General features: G+C 37.1%; 1 protein-coding gene across 5 annotated transcripts in view; it reads right to left on the bottom strand.

Annotated features, from left to right (window-relative positions):
• Window positions 1-350: 350 nt before the first annotated feature.
• Window positions 351-19850, bottom strand: part of galntl6 (polypeptide N-acetylgalactosaminyltransferase like 6) — a 708600-nt gene continuing 689100 nt past the window's right edge. For 4 of the 5 annotated variants that reach the window (XM_087236265.1, XM_087236264.1, XM_087236267.1 and 1 more), the window contains 5 exons: window positions 19686-19793; window positions 18163-18384; window positions 7086-7202; window positions 6773-6922; window positions 351-1180 (listed from right to left, as the gene is read on the bottom strand). In XM_087236265.1, the coding sequence (XP_087092391.1) occupies window positions 1013-1180; window positions 6773-6922; window positions 7086-7202; window positions 18163-18384; window positions 19686-19793 (765 nt within the window). In that variant the 3' untranslated portion in view covers window positions 351-1012. 5 annotated transcript variants of the gene reach the window in all.

Genomic DNA, 19850 nt, shown 5'->3' with positions numbered 1-19850 from the left:
TTGTTTAAGCTTCTTTCTTATGTTGAATAAAAGAAGACATTTTGAATAATATTAAGAACCTGTAACCATTGACTTCTATAGTACACATTTTTTATTGGAAGTCAAGGGTTACAGTTTTCTTAAAAAAAAAAAAATGGTTAACTTTAGAGTATAGAGTAAATAGTGAGTAAATTTCCATGTTTGGTTGAACTAACCCTTTAAAAGATCAAATTATAATTATCTAAGCAGGAGTGATTACCTACAAAAATTATTACAGGCGACTCAACACCAGAGGGAGCCAAAACACCACTTTTGAGGTACGATACTAAGCATTAGATCATCTATCAGCAAGACAAAGACAGACCCACACATCCACTCATTTTCTGCTTTATTTATAGACGAGAAAGTCTGTAACAAGATAGATTCCATTGAAAAAAAGTCAAATACCTCATTTAAGGTCACCATCTCAACCCCTAGTCTGACTCTAACAGGTACAAGAGATAATAATAAAACCCAGTCAATATACACAACTAAAATCTGGAAAAGGCACCAAATAAATACAAATAAATATACAGTCTAAACGACCCCAATAATCAAATAAATAGCCATACAAATTAAATAAAAATAAAAACCGAGAGCAAACTCTTTCCAGTTTCTGCTTATTGTACAAATCCCCCATGCAATCTGCTACAGAACAGTCTCTCACTGGACTCCATTTCCGAAGTCCTAAAGCTGCTCTGTTTTTTTTTTTCTTCCCAAGGTTAGGGCCCAATTTAGACCCACATGAGAGAGTCCAGGCTGTCTGTATTCTCCTCGACCAGCAAGGTGCTCATTGTGGAAATGTTTTCCACCAGCCTTGTGTCTCTCGGTTGTTTCCAGTCCCCTCATTTTTGCTCAGTCTTTAGTAGAACCTCGAGAGGAACCAGAAACCAAGAACATCCCGGCCCACGTGAAGGATTGTGGGAGGTGTGTTTATGTGTGGAAGCCAGATTAGTATTATTCTTTGTAATTGGCTTGACCACAACCCCAGGTCCTAAGAGCTGGCGGCGCTGTTGAATTTGTCCAGAACGGTGGCGTTGACTTTCTGGAAGATCCACTGTTGTGTTTCAGACTTGGGGTCACACTTGTTCATGAAAATCCGCTTATCGTTCGGGCTGCAGTCCATGCAACCGCTGCTCACCAGGTGGTACAAAGACTTATCCTGGAGTGAGAAGAAGATGGGAAGGAGAAAAAGAGAGAGAGAGGGGGGAAGAGGGTGAAATACAAATAAATAAGCAAAAAACAGTCACCGTGACTCTGGCGGAGGTTTAATCCTGCTTTATCTGCCGCTAGCCTTCAGTCAGATTACAGGGGTGAAAACTGAAGAAGCAAAACACGGAATAAGCTAATCAGAAAAAAGCTGACTTCATTTCATGCCTTGAGGTTGGTAGTGGAACCTGAGAGATTGAGAAATGATGGACGGGAGATGGTAAAGGGCAGTATCTCTTCAGGAAATTTGATCAATCTAGATATATTCAGATAAAACCATTTGAATTTAGTGGGGGGAAATCACTTACATGAAGATCAGTATTTTATGGCATGCTTAAAATAAATTTAAGATGAGAAAAATCAATAAATAATAAAATCAGCAAGGTCAAAATAAAATGTAGCTATCCACGTCTGTAGCCTATGTGGCTTTTGATGACAAACAAAATATGAAATTTGACATCTGTCAATATTTTCTCTTTAAGGAACATCCCCAAGATATAAATTGTTGAGTTGTACAATTTTTTTTTATCCATTGATTTTGCCCGATCTCTGGGTCTGGTGAGGCACATTTAGCTTAGCTTAGCATAAATCATTGATTTTGATTAGACCATTAGCGTCTTGGTCAAGAAAAATAAGGCTGAATAATTTTACTTTTAATAATTTTACTATGTGGGCGTCACGGTGGCGCAGTGGGTAGTACTATCGCTCCACAGCAAGAAGGTTGCTGGTTCGACCCTCAGTTGGGTCAGTTGGCGTTTCTGTGCAAAGTTTGCATGTTCTCTCCATGTTCGCGTGGGTTTCCTCCGGGTGCTTCGGTTTCCCCCATAGTCCAAAGACATGCGGTACAGGTGAAATGGGTATGCAAGAGAGTATGTGTGCTTCCCAGTGATGGGTTGCTGCTGGAAGGGCATATGCTGCATAAGTAGGCAGTTCATTCCGCTGTGGCAACCCCTGATTAATAAAGGGACTGAGTCAAAAAGAAAATGAATGAATTTTACTGTTATAGGCGTGTAACAGTACATTTATTTGTCCTGAATCTTCATGTTACAGGGTTCACGGTTCAGATTAAACAATCTGATGATGAATACAGTCAGTCCAGATGTGCTAATCACTTTAGGTAGGCAAGAAAGGACACAGCAGTATAACAACTTAGAAGCCATTACCGTGGAGGCAAACACGAGATGCAATAATATGCTCAGTAATGACTCTGCCATGTTGCCATTGTCATGGTAACTTACTGCACTAAACAGTTTTTCTGATTGGTCCCAATAGTATCTGGATGCAGACATGGATTTACAAATTGAGACCGCGTATCTCAGACTTGCAATGTTAGACACAGTGCACTCAATGGAGCTAGTGAAGTCACTGTGAGGAGGTAGGGTTAGGAACAGGCTTAGGTGTGCAAATTTAAAGCATTGCATGCACCTCAGCTTGCACAGAGTCTGCATCCAGACCCCTCTCATTGGTCCACTTCTCTGGAACAGACATTGAGCATCACTGCGTGTAAAACTTTAAACTGCTTTATCTTTACAGAGCATCTTAAAATGTGCTCATATACATGGTTCTGCAGAACTTTATAAAGGTCTAGCATGTTCGTCAACTGTGTTTATATAAAAAGCAAAATAAAATATCTGATTCCATTTTTCTGTCAGATGATTGTGTGTGTTAATTAGAAACTTTCAAAAGACATGATCGCTTTATATGATGAATAATAATCATCATTGCACATCATTGAGGAACAAAAGAATAACTGCACTTACTGTGTAATAATATTCAGTTATTAATTCACAAAAATACATTTTTTTTTACACTATTGCATACGTCGGGCTGCTAGTGACACTAAACTTTTTACAAAAAATAACTAAGCAAAATAAATAAATAGATACAAATAAATAAACAAAATATGAATGGAGTGGTTTTATAACAACTAGGTGGATGTGCTTCAGTGGCCCAGCCAGAGCCCAGACCTAAATTCTATCGAAGATCTATGGAAAGATCTGAAAATAGCTGTACACCATCGCTTCCCATCCAACCTGATAGAGCTTGAGAGGTACTGCAAGGAGGAATGGGCAAAAATTCCCAAAGACAGGTGTGCCAAGCTTGTGGCATCCTATTTAAAAAGACTTATTGCTGTAGTTGCTGCCAAAGCTGCATCAACAAAGTATTGAGCAAAAGCTGTGAATACTTACTGTATGTACATGTGATTTTTCCAATTTTTTTTTTTTTTTTTGGATAAATTTGCAACAATTTCAAAAAATTGAAATTGAAAGAAATAAATTTAATCTATTTTGGAATATGGCTGTATTACTATACTACTATACTAATTCTACAACTATACTAATTATATAATACTACCACTATACTAATTCTAATAACATATATTGTATTATTATTATTATTATTATTATTATTATTATTATTATTATGTTTGAATGTGTAAGTATTTAAAAAATATATGTAACATGGATTTTAACTGAACCTTTATATTTTAAAACCTGTGATGACTCTGACTCATTTAAAAACATAACTGAACATCACTGGCAGGTAGAAAATGAAAATGAGAGGGGTCAAGGTAAGTAAAAGTTAAAGAACAAGGGAGCGGCTCAACATCAATCTCCTATCAAAAAGCGGAAGGCAACAAAGAAAGTTTGGACTTGAAAGTGCTTTCCACAGCACATGAGGCATGTATATATATTTTTTGCGCTAGAAACTACTGAGTATGCCAAACAGAGCAGGTGAAAAAATAGCGGATGTGTGTCCCAGTGGGAGTGATCAGGCTGAGCAGAGGAGGGACATGCCTTCGGGCTTTGGGCTGCAGTTCTGTGCTGCTCTCCCCTGGGTTGATTTACTGTTCTCTGCGCCTCAGGCAGCTCCACTCCCAGGTACCACCTCTTCCTTTCAACTGTATATTTCCTCTCTCTATAGCGCCATCATTGACCTACCCCGCAATGACAGTGATTTCTTTGCTTGGCACCTTAAAGCTCTTGTGTGAGAGGGAATTTCTCAGTTTAGGCTCACTAGAGGGTTGGAATAACTGTGCTTCTGTATTAGGTTCTATTGCTGGTGATGGGCTCCGAGCGGCAGGCTTTATAATCCACAGGGACTCAATCCTAGCACTGTGCTGTTGCTGTAGATATACTTTATTGACCTCTTTAAGAAGATGTGGAGAGAGAATATGGAAGAAGACAGGTGCGGCTTTTCCTTAGAGATGGTATATGTATGAAAATGCATGAAGTGAAAATCTGGGTGTACAGCAACACTCATGCAGGCTGTAATTTATTTATGTTAGAGAGCCTCCCACTTTATTTGAAAATTGGCTTAATTTACAACTCCTCTAAAGTTAAACAGACAACTTTCACCATTTTTGATTCCATTCTGGATGCTAATTAGCTTAGCATAGATAATTAAACTGTATTAAACCATTAGCATCTTGCTAATAAACCTAGACTCGTATGTAGTTACATTGGGTACGTTTCCATCCTCGTATTTTTATGCGCATTTTAGATAAATGTTGTTTTGGTCATTTTAAAACGCCTTAACCATTACCATAACCTGCTGAAAAATCCAGCTTAAACCAGCCTAGGTGGGTTGGCTGGTTTTAGCTGGTTGACCAGCCTGGTTTTAGAGGTGTTTTGGCCATTTCCAGGCTGGTTTTCAGCCATTTCCAGCCTGGTCTAAGCTGGTCAGGCTGGAAAATGACCAGCCAAATCCAGCTAAAACCAGCTTGACCAGCCTGGTTTAAGCTGGATATAGCTGGTTTTGGCTGGACTCACAGCTTGGCTAGGCTGGTCAAGCTGGTTTTAGCTGGTCATCTCCCAGCCTGACCAGCTAAGACCAGGCTGGAAATGGCTGGAAACCAGCTTGGAAGTGGCCAAAACCCCTCTAAAACCAGGCTGGTTTAAGCTGGATTTTTCAGCAGGGATTATATTAATAATTATCTCCAGAACTGTCAAGAGTGTCTGTGCTCCATGTTTCAATCTTTCAAACACCACCAAGCGTTCATTGTGTGTCGGCATACTGTCTTCTAAAGCGCAAGTCATTAAATAAATAAGGAAAAGATTCACGCAGCTTCTCCTACCTCTATAAATTCCAGTTTTACTCTTGATATTTGGCTGCAGTTATTTAGGAGTAATCACAAACTTGTTCTCTTTGACTCTTAGAAGGAAATGCTGCTTTATTCGCACATCTTTTATGCGATATTCCAGTTTTGCACATAAATTTAATTTGCATCTTTGTATGGAAACATAGCTATTGTATAAAAAGACTGACAGAAAATAAAGAGATGATGGCTGATTTAAGAAACTGATGTACCATAGCTGCAGCAGGCACAATTAAAACAAACAAGTCTTTGGTCATTTTTGAGTGACATGCTAATGGACTAAAGGATTCAGTGATCAATGATAGGATAAAAAAAGTGTCCTGCCAGACCTAAGGATGGACTGAATGAATTCAAACTCAACTGTTTAACTCTAGGGGAGTTGGTCCTTTTTTCAATTTTTTTTTTCAATTAAATACTTTAGAATTGACATTATTACAGTATATATGAGGAGAAAACTTTCCCTAAAGTTTCAGATGTTTTTTATTCTTATCTCAATAAGTATGAATCTTTAACGTTTGTGTATGAATAATAAATATCTGTAGAGTCTATCTGCTTGTTAAGTCATGAGGTATGAATTAATGTTTTTGGGTTTGGTAGTCATTTACATTGAAAAAAAATATTGGTTTGTGACCACTTTTCAGTCATATCACACATTAAAGTGCATTTTATATAAAATCATGGTGCACACCACAGTCTCTGGACTTGCTGCATCACACAAACACCAATAATTATACATTTTATAAAACATTTAACACATTCTGACCATCCAATATTAGGCATGGATATATATAGTTGAAAAAAGGTGGTTTGCCATCTCCAGGTTGGAGGAAAGTCCTTACCCCAACTATCTTGGGGTCCTTACCCTAAGTATCTAGGGCTTTTGTTCACAAGTGGGGGAAGGATTGATCGTGAGGTTGACAGGCTGATCAGTGTAGTGGCAGCAGTAATAAGGTCGATGTACCGGTCCGTTGTGGTGAAGAAGGAGCTGAGCCAAAAGGCAAAGCTCTCGATTTACCGGTCAATCTACGTTCCTACTCGCACCTATGGTCATGAGTTTTGAGTCATGACCGAAAGGACAAAATCTCGGATACAAGCGGCTGAAATGAGTTTCCTCCGTAGGGTGGCAGGGCGCACCCTTATAGACAGGGCGAGGAGCTCTGTCACGTGGGAGGAGCTCGGAGTAGAGTCACTGCTCCTCCACATCGAGAGCAGTCAGCTTTATTTGGTGTTCGCTTTTTGTCAGACACTGCTTCATCTTTTATCCAGAAACTATTGTTACATTATAAACTGTAAAAGATTTGCTTTAATTTGTAACACAACTAAACAGTGGTCATGCATGCTATTGGGATTTGAGTAGAGTTGAGCTTTCTCCTCTCAAATAAGTATAGACTTAAACCTGAAATTCTTTCTGTCACAAAATATTGACAAGCAGATAATTTGCTTTACCTTCCTGTAGCTCCAGTGCTGGTTGCCTTTCATGCCATGGCAGTCATAGAGCGTGATAGGGCTGTTCTGGCTAATAGCATCGAAGCAGAATTTTCTGGTGTGCAGTGGATCTCCAGGCCTGATGTCCTCTCTCCAGCCAAACGTGAAAATCTGTCCACCACAGGGAACAGCAATACTCTCAGTTTCAAGAAGCTCTGTATCATGTCAACACGCATATCAGTGTAGAGTGTACATTCATAGTCAGCCATCTAATGCGGTTCAGACCTGAAAATTTCTGACTGAAATATGTGATATGCGTTGCAGATTATTGTACCTGCTCATGTGCCCATGTTCGCTCTGCGCCCTCTTTCAGACAATTGTCCAATCGGAGCTCAGTGCCTGTAGAGCCATGTTTAGAGTCGACGCATAAGCCAGATGCTGCGTTACGAATCTGTGGACAGAGAAATAGAGAAATAGATTTGTTGAATGGCATCCTTAAGTTGCAGAGGGATTCATCAAGGTTAGTCTTAGCTTTGGTAATTTTTTCTTTCAAGATCAATGCATCGCTCAACATATAACTTTTTTTTTTTCATAAATTTTTAATGATGCAATTTTGTTTTTTATTTGTGATAAAATAGAAGAGTGAGTAAATGATGAAAGACTTTTCACTTTGGGGAACTGTACTTTTAAGTTACCTATCCGAAGTTACTTTTAAATGTAATGGATTACAATATTGCCCTAAAATGTAATTTATTGCATCACTTTTCATAAAAAAAAAAGAAAAAAAAGAAAAGTGGTATGTTGCTTTTGTGTTGCTTTTTTCATCTTTGCTGTTCTTCATGGTTTGTTTTTAGTATTTAACTAAAGTAAGTTTTTATTATACACATATATATAAATATACATATATATAAATATACATATATATATATATATATATATATATATATATATATATATGTAAAAAATCAAGTATTTTTTACGCAAGTTATACATACACTCACACAGACACACACAGACATATATATATATATATATATATATATATATATATATATATATATATATATATATATATATATATATATATATATATTTATATATATATATATATGTATGTTTGTGTGTATATATACACACACACACATATATATATATATATATATATATATATATATATATATATATATATATATATATATATATATATATATATATATATATATATATATATATATATATTTCATGTACTTTCTTCATCACTGGATTAAGGCTACTTGTCCAGTCCTAAATTTTCAAATGTCCCAGACTAGCTTTAGAGCTGAACATTGTTGTATAAAAAATCACTAGTGGCTAGTCTGATCAAATGTGCTCTGCTGAAATCCACCCACATTGAATGGATGTGAATATCAAGCCCTAGATTCAAATGTATTTTTTGACCACAACAATTAAGCTTAATGACCTCCACAGTGTTCACAGAGGTTTATTCAGAATGTTAGCCAAAAGTTTCACTTCTTCCCCAACTGAATTACAAAGCGACCCCTGCTCTCCAATCTGTCCAAGTGCTAAAATCGGCCCCTTTAAATCATGATTCATTCAAAATACACCTGTTCACAAAAACGTGTGCACTTTCCCCACCATATGAACCCCAGAGAGTTCCACTGCCCCTTACACTCCTCTCTTTTTTTCTTTTTTGATTGGCTGCCCAGGTTGCCTAATTTTCTTTTAAGGCATTCAGGTGTAGAGACTCTTGTCACAGCACAGCTCAATAATGCATGAGCTGCTGGAGCCACAGAAACAGAAGAGTGGCCAGCAGTTCTGGGCCAAATCTGCTCTCTTATTCACCTCACTAGGGAGACGGGAGGGGACCAGGGCCTAGGGCAAGGTCACACACACACCTGCCCACACATACACAAACACATAAAGGAGAGTCGACAAAGAGGATGAACTGTGTTGGGACATATTATGCTGTGCAGTGTAGTGCATGCACAATGCATAAGCTGAAACTGTGTGCCGCATACCAAGGCCATCAGAGGAAACAGAGATTACAGAGTGTTTGTTGGAGCCCGTTTCCTCAAATATGTTTTTCTCATGCTCATGAGTCTTGAACGATTGAGGTGAGGGATTTAGGGTTTTTGAGCTCTTGGCAAGGCATGACTGTCGAAAGTAATTGGAAATCAGTTAGTAGGCTGCACAAACCAACATGGAGTTCTGCTTAGCGCGTTCTGCCTGGCGCACGCATGACTTAAAGCAGATTTTTCTGGTTGGTGACTAGATGCATTTGCTATTGCTCTCAGTCAGAAAGGCTGGAATTAAATCGGGATATTTAAGCGGAAAACTAATGCAAATTCATATGGCAGATAGAAGCAAGAGGCTTTCAGGGGTTGGTGAGGGCAGTGTGAGACATCCAAATCAAATGTACTAACCCATGCAACGGTCTTTATTGTAGTTCAGGTCAACACTTTACTGCTTATTATTTGCAGGAAAAGGAAACGGCGCAGCCAATTTGAGATGTGATTTCTTTTCAAATGAGCTGGATTGGAGAATCGAGGGAGGACGAGCTTGACAAATGGAACAAAATGAAAGCGAAAAGCAAGGTCGCACCAAGCTCTGTCTTGCCGGTTTATTCTTAAAAGCTTATTTTTGTTCCCGAGGTTATAAAAAGAAAACATGTTTAATTCATTTCCTTGTCTATTAGCAGCCTCTCGCTCTCTTATGGACTTTCCTTGTGCCTGTCAATGAGCGATGTTTCCAGGATGAATCATTCGAGTTGTTCAACACGGTAACAAAGATATGCGTTAGAATCTAATTTGCTGCTGGATGCAGCCGATTTACCAACGGGCCCCATTTTTGTGAAGCTACAGCAACTGAATGCATTCCAATACATTTTAAGAACCTCAAATGCATCTTAAAAGCCTCCATTCTTTTTGTTTCTTTTATAAAGTTTTCTAGAATATCGCAGGAGGTTGTGCTGATTACAAAGAAACAGCTAGTACATTCTCTCACACGTCACTTTAAGTGGTACAATCATTAGTGCCTACTACCTGCGCAAGGTGCTCCATGTTTTTGTGAGGAAGAATAGCAATAAAGTCACTTCAAGTTTGATTTATAATATTTACATCGCAAGGAATAAATTAAGGCACTTTTCAAGGTGCACGTAATCACAAGCTCTTGCAGCAGAATCAGACCAAATCAGCATGGGTCGCTCCTCACTTCTTCCTCTCAAGCCACAGGAGGGGAAATGGGCCTGAAAACTGCATTTATGCTGTAACAGCCTTTGGCAGAGATGGCTATGGGCATAAAAGTGGCTGAAAAGTCTGCTGATTGCATTATTTAAAGTATTTGAGAGTATTGAGGAGGCAGTGAAACAGCTGTGTTTGAAAGAAAGCGAGAGAGAGTTTATATATGTGTGCAGGTGGGCGACTGGCATATGGCTGACAGCCTGCTTACCCATCTCGCCGCCCTGTCAGCCGGAGGTCATGCCGACGGTGACCCCTGTCCTTTGCTGAAAATGCCGACAAGGACCCGTTTCATTCCTTAGCTCCCCTTCTATCTCGCTGTCACAACCCATGGGGGAGGTTTGGAAAATCCAATGAGGCTCTTTTATTGTGCAATACATCAGGCGGGGTGACAGGTGGCCGGTGCGGGTAGACCAGCGAGAGAGGACGCCGTATGAAGCTATCAGGCTGACAGTCAAATTACTATCATTTCGCCTCAGGAAAGAAGATATTCACCGTGCATAAATTTCCCCCCTGAGCAGGTTCCCCTGCCGCACAGTCGTCGCTTTTTTACCATCAATTTACGCTCTAATGCAGAGAGAGCCAATAAGTGAAAGGGACGGGATGCTGTCGCTAATGGGCTTTTTTGGGCCGCCCTCACCTAAACAATTGAGACCAAAAAGCTGTTTCCATTACTACCTCGGTTGGATTCAAATGGACGGATGCACTTAAAGGACTCAATATATGTTGCTGAAATCACCAAATGGACTGGTGTGATGTCATTTCGAATTCAAAATCAAGCCAAAACAGAGTTTGTTTCAAAATGTCAAAGTGGTTTGCTAGTATACAATTTTGTGTATGTGGGAAAATCTTTAGTTCATTCTCTGTTTAGTTCATCATAGGTACACATCTGCTGGAAAAAAAAAAGATTATGATAACAACACTAATAGCTCATTTCATTAGTGGCATGGTTTGATACAGTATGTACGCTAAGGCTGTGCAATAATTAAAATATATAATATCGAAATTGCCATTTGGATGTGCATGATTTCAAAATAACCTTACAACACGATTTTCCTGCAGTATGCTATTTTAACAAATTATAATGCAACGAGCCTAAACAGAGTGCGAAGAGAAGAGAGCAGGAGAACTTAGTGACAAAAAAGTCAACAACTGTGGTGTGGAATTGCTTTGGATACAGGAAGATGTATCGCAGAACCAGGTAATTTGTAAGTCAGTCATATATTGCGCCTAAAAGCATGAGCATGTCGCTTTCTTCAGCATAGCATTTTTAACATGCTTTGCGGTCGCGCTCCTTTGTCTTTGCTCTTCAACCATCAACCGTTTTCTTAAAGGATGATAAACTAACAAACCACTGCTGCAGTTTCGATACAAGTTTTATTTATGGAGAGAATTAAATGCATCGAGTATTCAGGTGTCTTGTGTTTGTCTGAGTTAACCAGAATGTGATATTCCATAGAAAGAATGAAGTATTGGTCAGCTCTTGTTATGTGACTCGTAGTGCGGCAATCAGAAAAGTTATATTTAAAGTTTGTCTGAAAAGAGATGTTTTCAACTATGCACACCTGGAATATGCACACACAATCCATGGGAAACAACAGACTTGTGCGTGCAAAAGACGTGATATTTGAACAGCCTTTTTTATGGCAACTTCAAAAAGAGGTCTATAATCTATGCATGACAAAACAAATCTGTGGACACACACATTAGTTTGTTTATTTATTTGTTTTTCCATTGGTCTGTTCTAGAAATGATTTTTATTTTATTTTTTTTGTCTTATGTCTGTTTTAGAGACATGTTACAGGTCTTTGATAAAGATCTACTTGTTTTCACACTGTAAACAAAGATTCAGTTTGTCTGTGACAAAATGGTGATTAAAATCAAATCGCAATATTGTTCAAGAAAATTGCGATAGATTTCTTTTGCACATATTGCATGACCCTACTCTACGCCACCCATTTATTTCCATTTCCACTGTCAAAAGTACGAAAATAACAAACCATAAAGTAGCATTGTTTGGGGGACCCTTATTACAGTTGCAGATAGATAGAGTCAAAATCACTGCTGAATTTGTTTACAGAGAATCAACACTTGGGTGTGCAACAAGCCAAGTCATCAACAACAATATTCATTCATTTTCTTTACAGCTTAGTCCCTTTATTAATCTGGGGTCACCACAGCGGTATTAACCGCCAACTTATCCGTCACATTTTACACAGTGGATGCCCTTCCAGCTGCAACCCATCTCTGGGAAACATCCACACACTCTTATTCACACTCATACACTACGGACAATTTAGCCTACCCAATTCACCTGTACTGCATGTCTTTGGACTGTGGGGGAAACCGGAGCACCTGGAGAAAACCCACGCGAACGCAGGGAGAACATGCAAATTCCCCACAGAAACGCCAACTAAGCCGAGGCTAGAGCCAGGGACCCAGTGACCTTCTTGCTGTGAGGTGACAGCACTACCTACTGCGCCACTGCATCGCCGGGTCTTAAACAATTTAAAAATAAAAAATCAAAATTTTTGGCCTTAAAAAGTCTTAAATTCACTGTTCTAGGTCTTAAATATTTTTGCACAGGTCTTATTTTTCCGCTGTCCTTGTAACGCTACCCTCTAATGCTCATTTAAATTCTTTTTTGTTGTTGTTGTTTGGTTTTCATGGTGTTGTAGTTCTTTATTAACTAGTCCAAATGTAATTTGCTGTATTACAACTACAAATTAGACCAACATGCAATAGCCAATCAGCTTTCTTTTATTGGTGCAAGTATCTCTGGGGTTGTGTCACAGACATAAAATTGATTTAACTTGAATATATAGCTTGGCTAAGACCAGTTGCTAACAACGCATTTGAAGATTACTGTTTATTACTCAAGAAAATTATTAAAATGGGAATGTTAGGTGTACGGGCACTCCTCACTGCCTAGGTAAGGCCCACCTTGCAGCTCTGCAAACGCCGCAAGCGATCTCCGTGTCGCTTTTGGATCAGAGCCAACACTATGAACATAGACGAACTGTTCGAGATGGACAATGTTTCCAGACTCTGACATTGCTAAATCATTTCGGTGGGGGAAAGATAAAACCGCTTACGTTTATCAAGAAAGAACTAATTTCAAAAGTCACAGGACTGTACGTGCTGATGTTTGTCAAAAGTCTGTATCACACCTCAAAAATGAACCAGCTGGACCTGCAGGAAAAAAGCTTTTTTTTTGTAGTTCAATTTTGCATCTAACCTGACATCAGTATTATTCAACTTAAATACATTTAATTTGCCACTAATTTTATGATTTATTTTTAGCATTTTTAATATAAGTCATACATTTAAATCTAAATGGTCTTAAAAAGGTTTTAAAAAGTCTTAAATTTGATATGAAATCTGCAGACACCGTGATGACAGAGGTGTCCAATCTCTGTCCTGAAGGGCCGGTGGTGCTCTGTGTATGTATGAAAGAGAGTGTGGTCATCCGCTGTGGTCTTGTGTGTTGCTTGTAATAGGCTGACTGGACTCTGTAACATCCAGCTAGGTGTTTTTGGGAGGCCTATTTAATCGCTATACATTCTTCCTTGGCCTAATATGTACCTGCTACATGTATAGTAAAGGGACTCACTGGTGATCAAAACCGAATCAGGCTTGGATATTGGGCTTCGACAAATTGTCTTAGTCATTGAACTGGCTTGAGGACTTATAGCATCAAGATAACAGAGCGCCACGCGATTGGGTCAGCACAAAATTTCCATGCAAACCTCTTAAGTTTCGGAACAGCCGAAACCTCACGAACTTAAGCAAACTGACTCTCAGCAGTTCATCACCTCGGTAACTCAGGACGACAGCCAGTCACGAGTGAGTGAATCCCAAAGACGTCATCGAGTCACCACTCAATCAGGAGGGAAGGAAAGGAAAGAAATTCGACTTCAGAAAAAGCGCAAGTAACAAACAAACGTTGTCTCTTGCTGATCTGGTGCAAAAAATGTTTTTGGCTTCTCAGGTTTGATTCTAAGATCTAGTCTAGAATTAAGTTGGGTCAATGTCAACTCATTTTGCATCTTCTGAACTGTATGTATGTATGAATTTGTGTGTGCGTTTGTTTGTTTGTTGTTTGCTTATTATGTAGTTAGTTTCATATATCGTAGTGTAGCTCAATAAATCTTTTTGTAGTCCCCAAAATTTGTTCATTGTAGGCTTTGCTGAGCTAACTCTGTAAAAACCAAGGTCTCCCTTTGCATTGAACTTTTAGCACTTTACATTCAGAGATGCTCTTTATGTTCACACAGCTACATTACACATCAACTAAGTTTAAAATTTGATATCGTAGTGGACCACCCCTTTGAAAAAGGCATCCTTATATTTAAGTAGTAAATTGCAGAACTTCCAGATTTCTCAACTGCTGTGTTCTCACTATATCTTTTTTTTTTTTGTAACTAAAAGAAAAAATCTAGCTCAATTGCCAAAATGATGCTATCAAAGCGTGGATATGCACTAAAAGTATTGCCCTGAAATTATATTTTAGCCCTAATTGAAGAAGAGTACATCAGGAACTGTACGGTAAGCGCCAACCCTCCAATTAAATCGGATGTGAAATTAATTACATTTGTAAATTATTACTTGCCATTTCTGACACATGACGGTAGGGGACTGAGAAAAGAGGAGATGGTGTTCCCCCGGGGGGATTCATTAAGGCATGATGTCTGTGAGGTACATCATTCTGCAGTGATTAAAAAGGCCCATCAAAATGCACAAGATGGGAATCAGTCCATGCATATTAAATACCTCCCACTATGACAGACATGGCAGAAGCGCAGATGGAGAGAAATGGAGGGCCCGTCTCTCTCCACGAGCGTATCCCAAGAACCACTGTTCTGGCACAGCAAACCCCAATGATAATGAATGACCCGAATATAGCCTGTCTGCCTGGATCAGCTTGAGTAATAAATGTATAACGCGTCTTCTGTTTATTTATGGATTAGGAGGCAGTGATGCAAACAATTGTTACGCTGTGATGTCGATGTTTATTAGACAGCGCCGTTTTAGGTGAGGATCGGCCGCATGCTTGTCTTTGGTGAAAAATATGTTATGTTTCACCCAGCAGTGCTTCTCATAAATCAATGAACATATCCGCATAACCTCTCTCTCTTTTTCATAAATGCCAACACACACACAAACATGCACACAGCTATCCTTATGGGGACTTCCCATAGACATAATGTTTTTTTTATACTCTACAAACTGTATATTTCATCCCCTTACTGCTAAACCCAACACTCACAGGAAACAATCTGCATTTTTACATTTTATAAATAGTCAAATTGGGGTCATTTATGAGCCTTTGAATTCTTGGGAACCAAAAACAAAATCTCCACAAGGTCAAAATTGACTAGTATTGCTATACTACTGTGGAATTTTGGTCCCCACAATGTAAAGAATACAACACATGCACTTAAACGCACACATATGCACAAAAACACACATGTATGCATGGTTTATAAGGACTCTTCATAGGCATAATGTATTGTACACTGTAAATACAACTTATTATGCAGAGTTTTCCTCCCCCTCTCCCTAAATCCAACCCTCACAGGAAACCTGTGGTAATTTTTGAATGTCAAAAGACCCTGTTAAGTATGGTTTAAAGCGTTTTGAATTACGAGGACACAATGCATGTCCCTGTTAATCATCTTAATTAAGTATAACTAGGCCATACCAATGTTATTATACAATTTTCTTGTCCTCATACACCATATAAAAAAGTACACACACACACACACACACACACACACACACACACACACATTCATTCACGCACAGAAAAAGACACTTACACACACGCACGCAGGTACGCACACACACAACTAAAACTTTTTTCTTGTATCTATGGTTTGTTTAATTTCAGGTGAAACTCAAACCAATAAATCGGAGGAATTCTGTGCCCAATTATGTGGCATCAAAACGGCACAAATCAGATCAGTGGATTTACTACTCTATATTGCTTTGTTGTTTACTGTGGTGTTGGTAAAGAGTGGGCTAATAACTGTAAAGTTTAAGTTAAAAACTTAAATTCATTTATCCCTTTATTCTGCTCCAGGGAAAATGTCTGTAATAACTGTTTAAGTAAGTTGCTTTTATTAAAAGTTTTAGTTAAATTATTATTTTCTATTTTTTTTTAAATAATGTTTTTCTATTCAATATCTAACTGAATTCTAGATTTCTTAAATGCAACTGCAAATAATACTGTCCTTGCTGATGTTGCCTTGATGAAGGTGCCAGCCATATTGGTAGTGTCCAGGAATGTGCACTATTCATAGCTTTAAATTAATATATTTAATAGCCTTGACAAAACCTACTGAAATTGGAATTTGATCTTTTTGGTTTAGGTAAAGGTGAATGCTCTATTAAGCTTTTATACATGCATTAATACCTTTTTTATCAAGCATGCATTAAATTTACAATAAGTGACAAAAAACATAATAAAGCACAAACTTAACATATTAAAATGACTTCTAAAGCATCATGTGCTGCGAAAAAAACTAATAAATATTACAAATACAATATATAGTACATATATATATATATATATATATATATATATATATATATATATATATATATATATATATATATATATATATATATATATATTTATATACAGTTGAAGTCTAAATTATTAGCCCCCCTTTTTAATTTTTCCCTAATTTCTGTTTAAGGGAGAGAATTTTTTTTTTTTTAAAAACACATTTCTAAACATAATAGTTTTAATAACTCATTTCTAATAACTGATTTATTTTATCTTTGCCATGATGACAGCACATAATATTTTACTACATATTTTTCGAGACACTTCTATACAACTTAAAGTGACATTTAAAGGCTTAACTAGGCTAATTAGGTTAACTAGGCAGGTTAGTCTTTAGTTTCAGCTTGGCGCAAGAGTCGTTTTGAGGCATTGCGCTACGCTGTTTAAATAGCAAATGCATTAGCGCTCATTTTTGCGCCCATAGGTGTTCTGGTCTAAAAAGGAAGGCGTTCTGAGGCGGACCGCTGGCGCGTTGCTATTTTGAGAAACTATAATAGATTTTTCAATAGACCAAAACTAACCCGGTCTAAACTCCGACGCAGAGTTGCGCCTCGCTTACGCGCTGCTTAATACGCACAAGAGAGCAATAAGCAAATATCTTTACATATGAAAAAATTTAAATATTAAGGATATATATAGTATATAATAAGAATAGATATATAATATAAATATAAAGGATTAAAATATTACAAAACATACTATTTTCTAGCCTACATAAATATGACAAACCACTGCTTTTATGCCTTCTTCATCTCGGGAGGCTTTTTTAGTTCATTCATAACAATTTGCTTTTGTATAATGTTATTATTATTAGCAGTATTATTTATCATATCCATATTTATATTTGTTTTATTAAAAACAAGCTTAGATTTGCCCACCTTTCAGGTTTTAGACCATATGGGGCACAGCATGTGTTTTAGGATAGAACTCAGGTTTTTGAGCACACTTTGTTATTATTGTTCATTTATTAGTTTGCTGGAAATTAGAACTGAATTTAGAAATAGTTTTGAAACAAATATTTGCGCTTAACAAACAAAATAATTTATTTTTAGACTAATTGATGTCTGTGCGTAAAGGTTTCCCTATCCAATAGAGCGAGAGTGAAAGTTATCCATTATCTCTCATTCTCATGCAGTAGCTGTTTGCTTGTAAAATGCTAATTTTTTCCACTTTGCGTCCTGTAAATAGTGAATGCGCTCTTGGCGCGACAAAGCTGACTTTTAAAGGGAATGGGAGATGAGACTCTAATTGGTTTATTCTTAAAACACACCTATAACTCATTAAGAAAATAAACTCCACACTTTTAGAACATGCGCCACGGCGCAAGGCAGATTTCCCGTCCTTAAATTAGCAAAAACGCGTCCTGACACGCCCTGAAAGCGTTTGTGCCCTGCGTTTTGCGCTCTGCGCATGGACCGTCAAAATAGAGCCCATAAGCTCACAGAGATACTCTAATTTACCTCATGATGTTCAATGTAGCGAATTTTAATTGTTGTTGCTATTGAAAATGTATTAAAAATCCAAGAAATGATGTAAAAGACAGAAAGACAATTATTAAATTCAGTTGTGTGCGGCTCACGTTTTTAATAGGGTTCACCCACCTCTCCCCAGGCAGCTGGCAGTGGCTCCACAGGTGGGTAATATTTGGGCAGGTCCCAAGCCACAGTGTTCATGTACCATTTGAAGTCTTTACATTTGAGGTGTTTTCGGAGCTCTTTCTGAGCGGTAAGGTCACCGGTGGAAAGGTGGCGGTACTCGGGCCGCCGCTGATAGATGTACTCTGTGTACTCATCCATCCATGTCTCTGCCACTCGCTTCAGGTTCTGGGAAACATATTAAAGGGGTCATGAATTGAGAACGTTTCCTTGATCTTTTGACACGGAAGATGACATTGTATTATAAAAACATCAAGTAAGCGTCAGAACTGAAAACCTTCTTGTTAGTGCAAAAACACCTTTTATTGAAAACAATGTGAGACTTGTGTTCCAGTCTGTCATGAATGTGCTCAGGATTGTTTCAGGAATAATAAAGCTACCAATATTGTAAATAATGCACACTTTCTTTAATAGACCAATTGTTTTGCGTCATTGATTAAACCTTAACATATATTGTTTGCTGGTATAAAGATCTATAAACTTTATTGGATATATATATATATATATATATATATATATATATATATATATATATATATATATATATATATATATAAAATCATATATATATATAATCATATATATATATATATTTTTTTTTTCTTTAAATAAAATATAATATATATTTTATATAAAATAAAATATATTTTTGTCAAATAAAATAAATATAAAATTTTAATAAAAAATATTAAAATATGTTGAATATGAAAATACAGATTATTTAATAATAAATAATAATAGCTTGTTAATTTATTTATTTATAGGATACTATTTATGATAGCTATATTAGTAAATAGACATAATAAATTTGTTATTGATGAACTACAAATTTTTATGTATATATATATATATATATATATATATATATATATATATATATATATATATATATTATGGAGCAATTATAAGACCAGATGAAAATTCTTACTTTTTTTTTTTTTTTAAATATGGGTTTATAGTATTGTATTTGAGTAAAATGTTAATTTTAGTTTATTCTACAAACCATCAATGAAATTTCTTCCAATTGCCAAGTACATGTATTGTGAATAAATTTTCTTGTTTTAATAAACAAAGTGCTTGATTTCCAGACATATATAAATTTTTAGACATCCCAAAACCAAAGTTTTAACTTTAGATGTCCTAGGAACCTAATATTCATAATAAACAATAAATGTCAATATTTTTTTTTGAAATGTTAATTAAAATGTTATCAAAACTTTATAAAATAAAACAAATAATAACATTTTTAAATCCAGAAAAACAGACAGTTTTCAAGTGCACATTGTTTTTCCATAACTGTAAAACAAAAGCAGACTCTCCCTACAATATGTCTCTCATCATGGCTGCGGAATCTGAATAAAAGTATCTCAGGAACATTGTGAATCTAGAGCACTAGCACAATTGGGCCACTGCAGAAAAAAAACCCTCCATCCTTTCTCATTTGGAGGGATAGTACAAGTTCTACTCACTCTTGCCAGGCTGGTCCCTGAAGGCACCTTGTAGGGGACGTACTTCCTGTAGATATGGCCCACCCTCGAACAAGGCACATCGTACATGCTGCCTCCGCACATCCACACCTGAAAAACCACAAACGCACACACATTCAAACATTTACACTACATCACCATACAAGC

The sequence above is a fragment of the Danio rerio genome, chromosome 1 (assembly GCF_052040795.2).
Source record: "Danio rerio strain M-AB ecotype USA chromosome 1, GRCz13ab, whole genome shotgun sequence".
NCBI classification, from domain to species: domain Eukaryota; kingdom Metazoa; phylum Chordata; class Actinopteri; order Cypriniformes; family Danionidae; genus Danio; species Danio rerio.
This window is presented reverse-complemented; position numbering and strand designations above follow the sequence as displayed.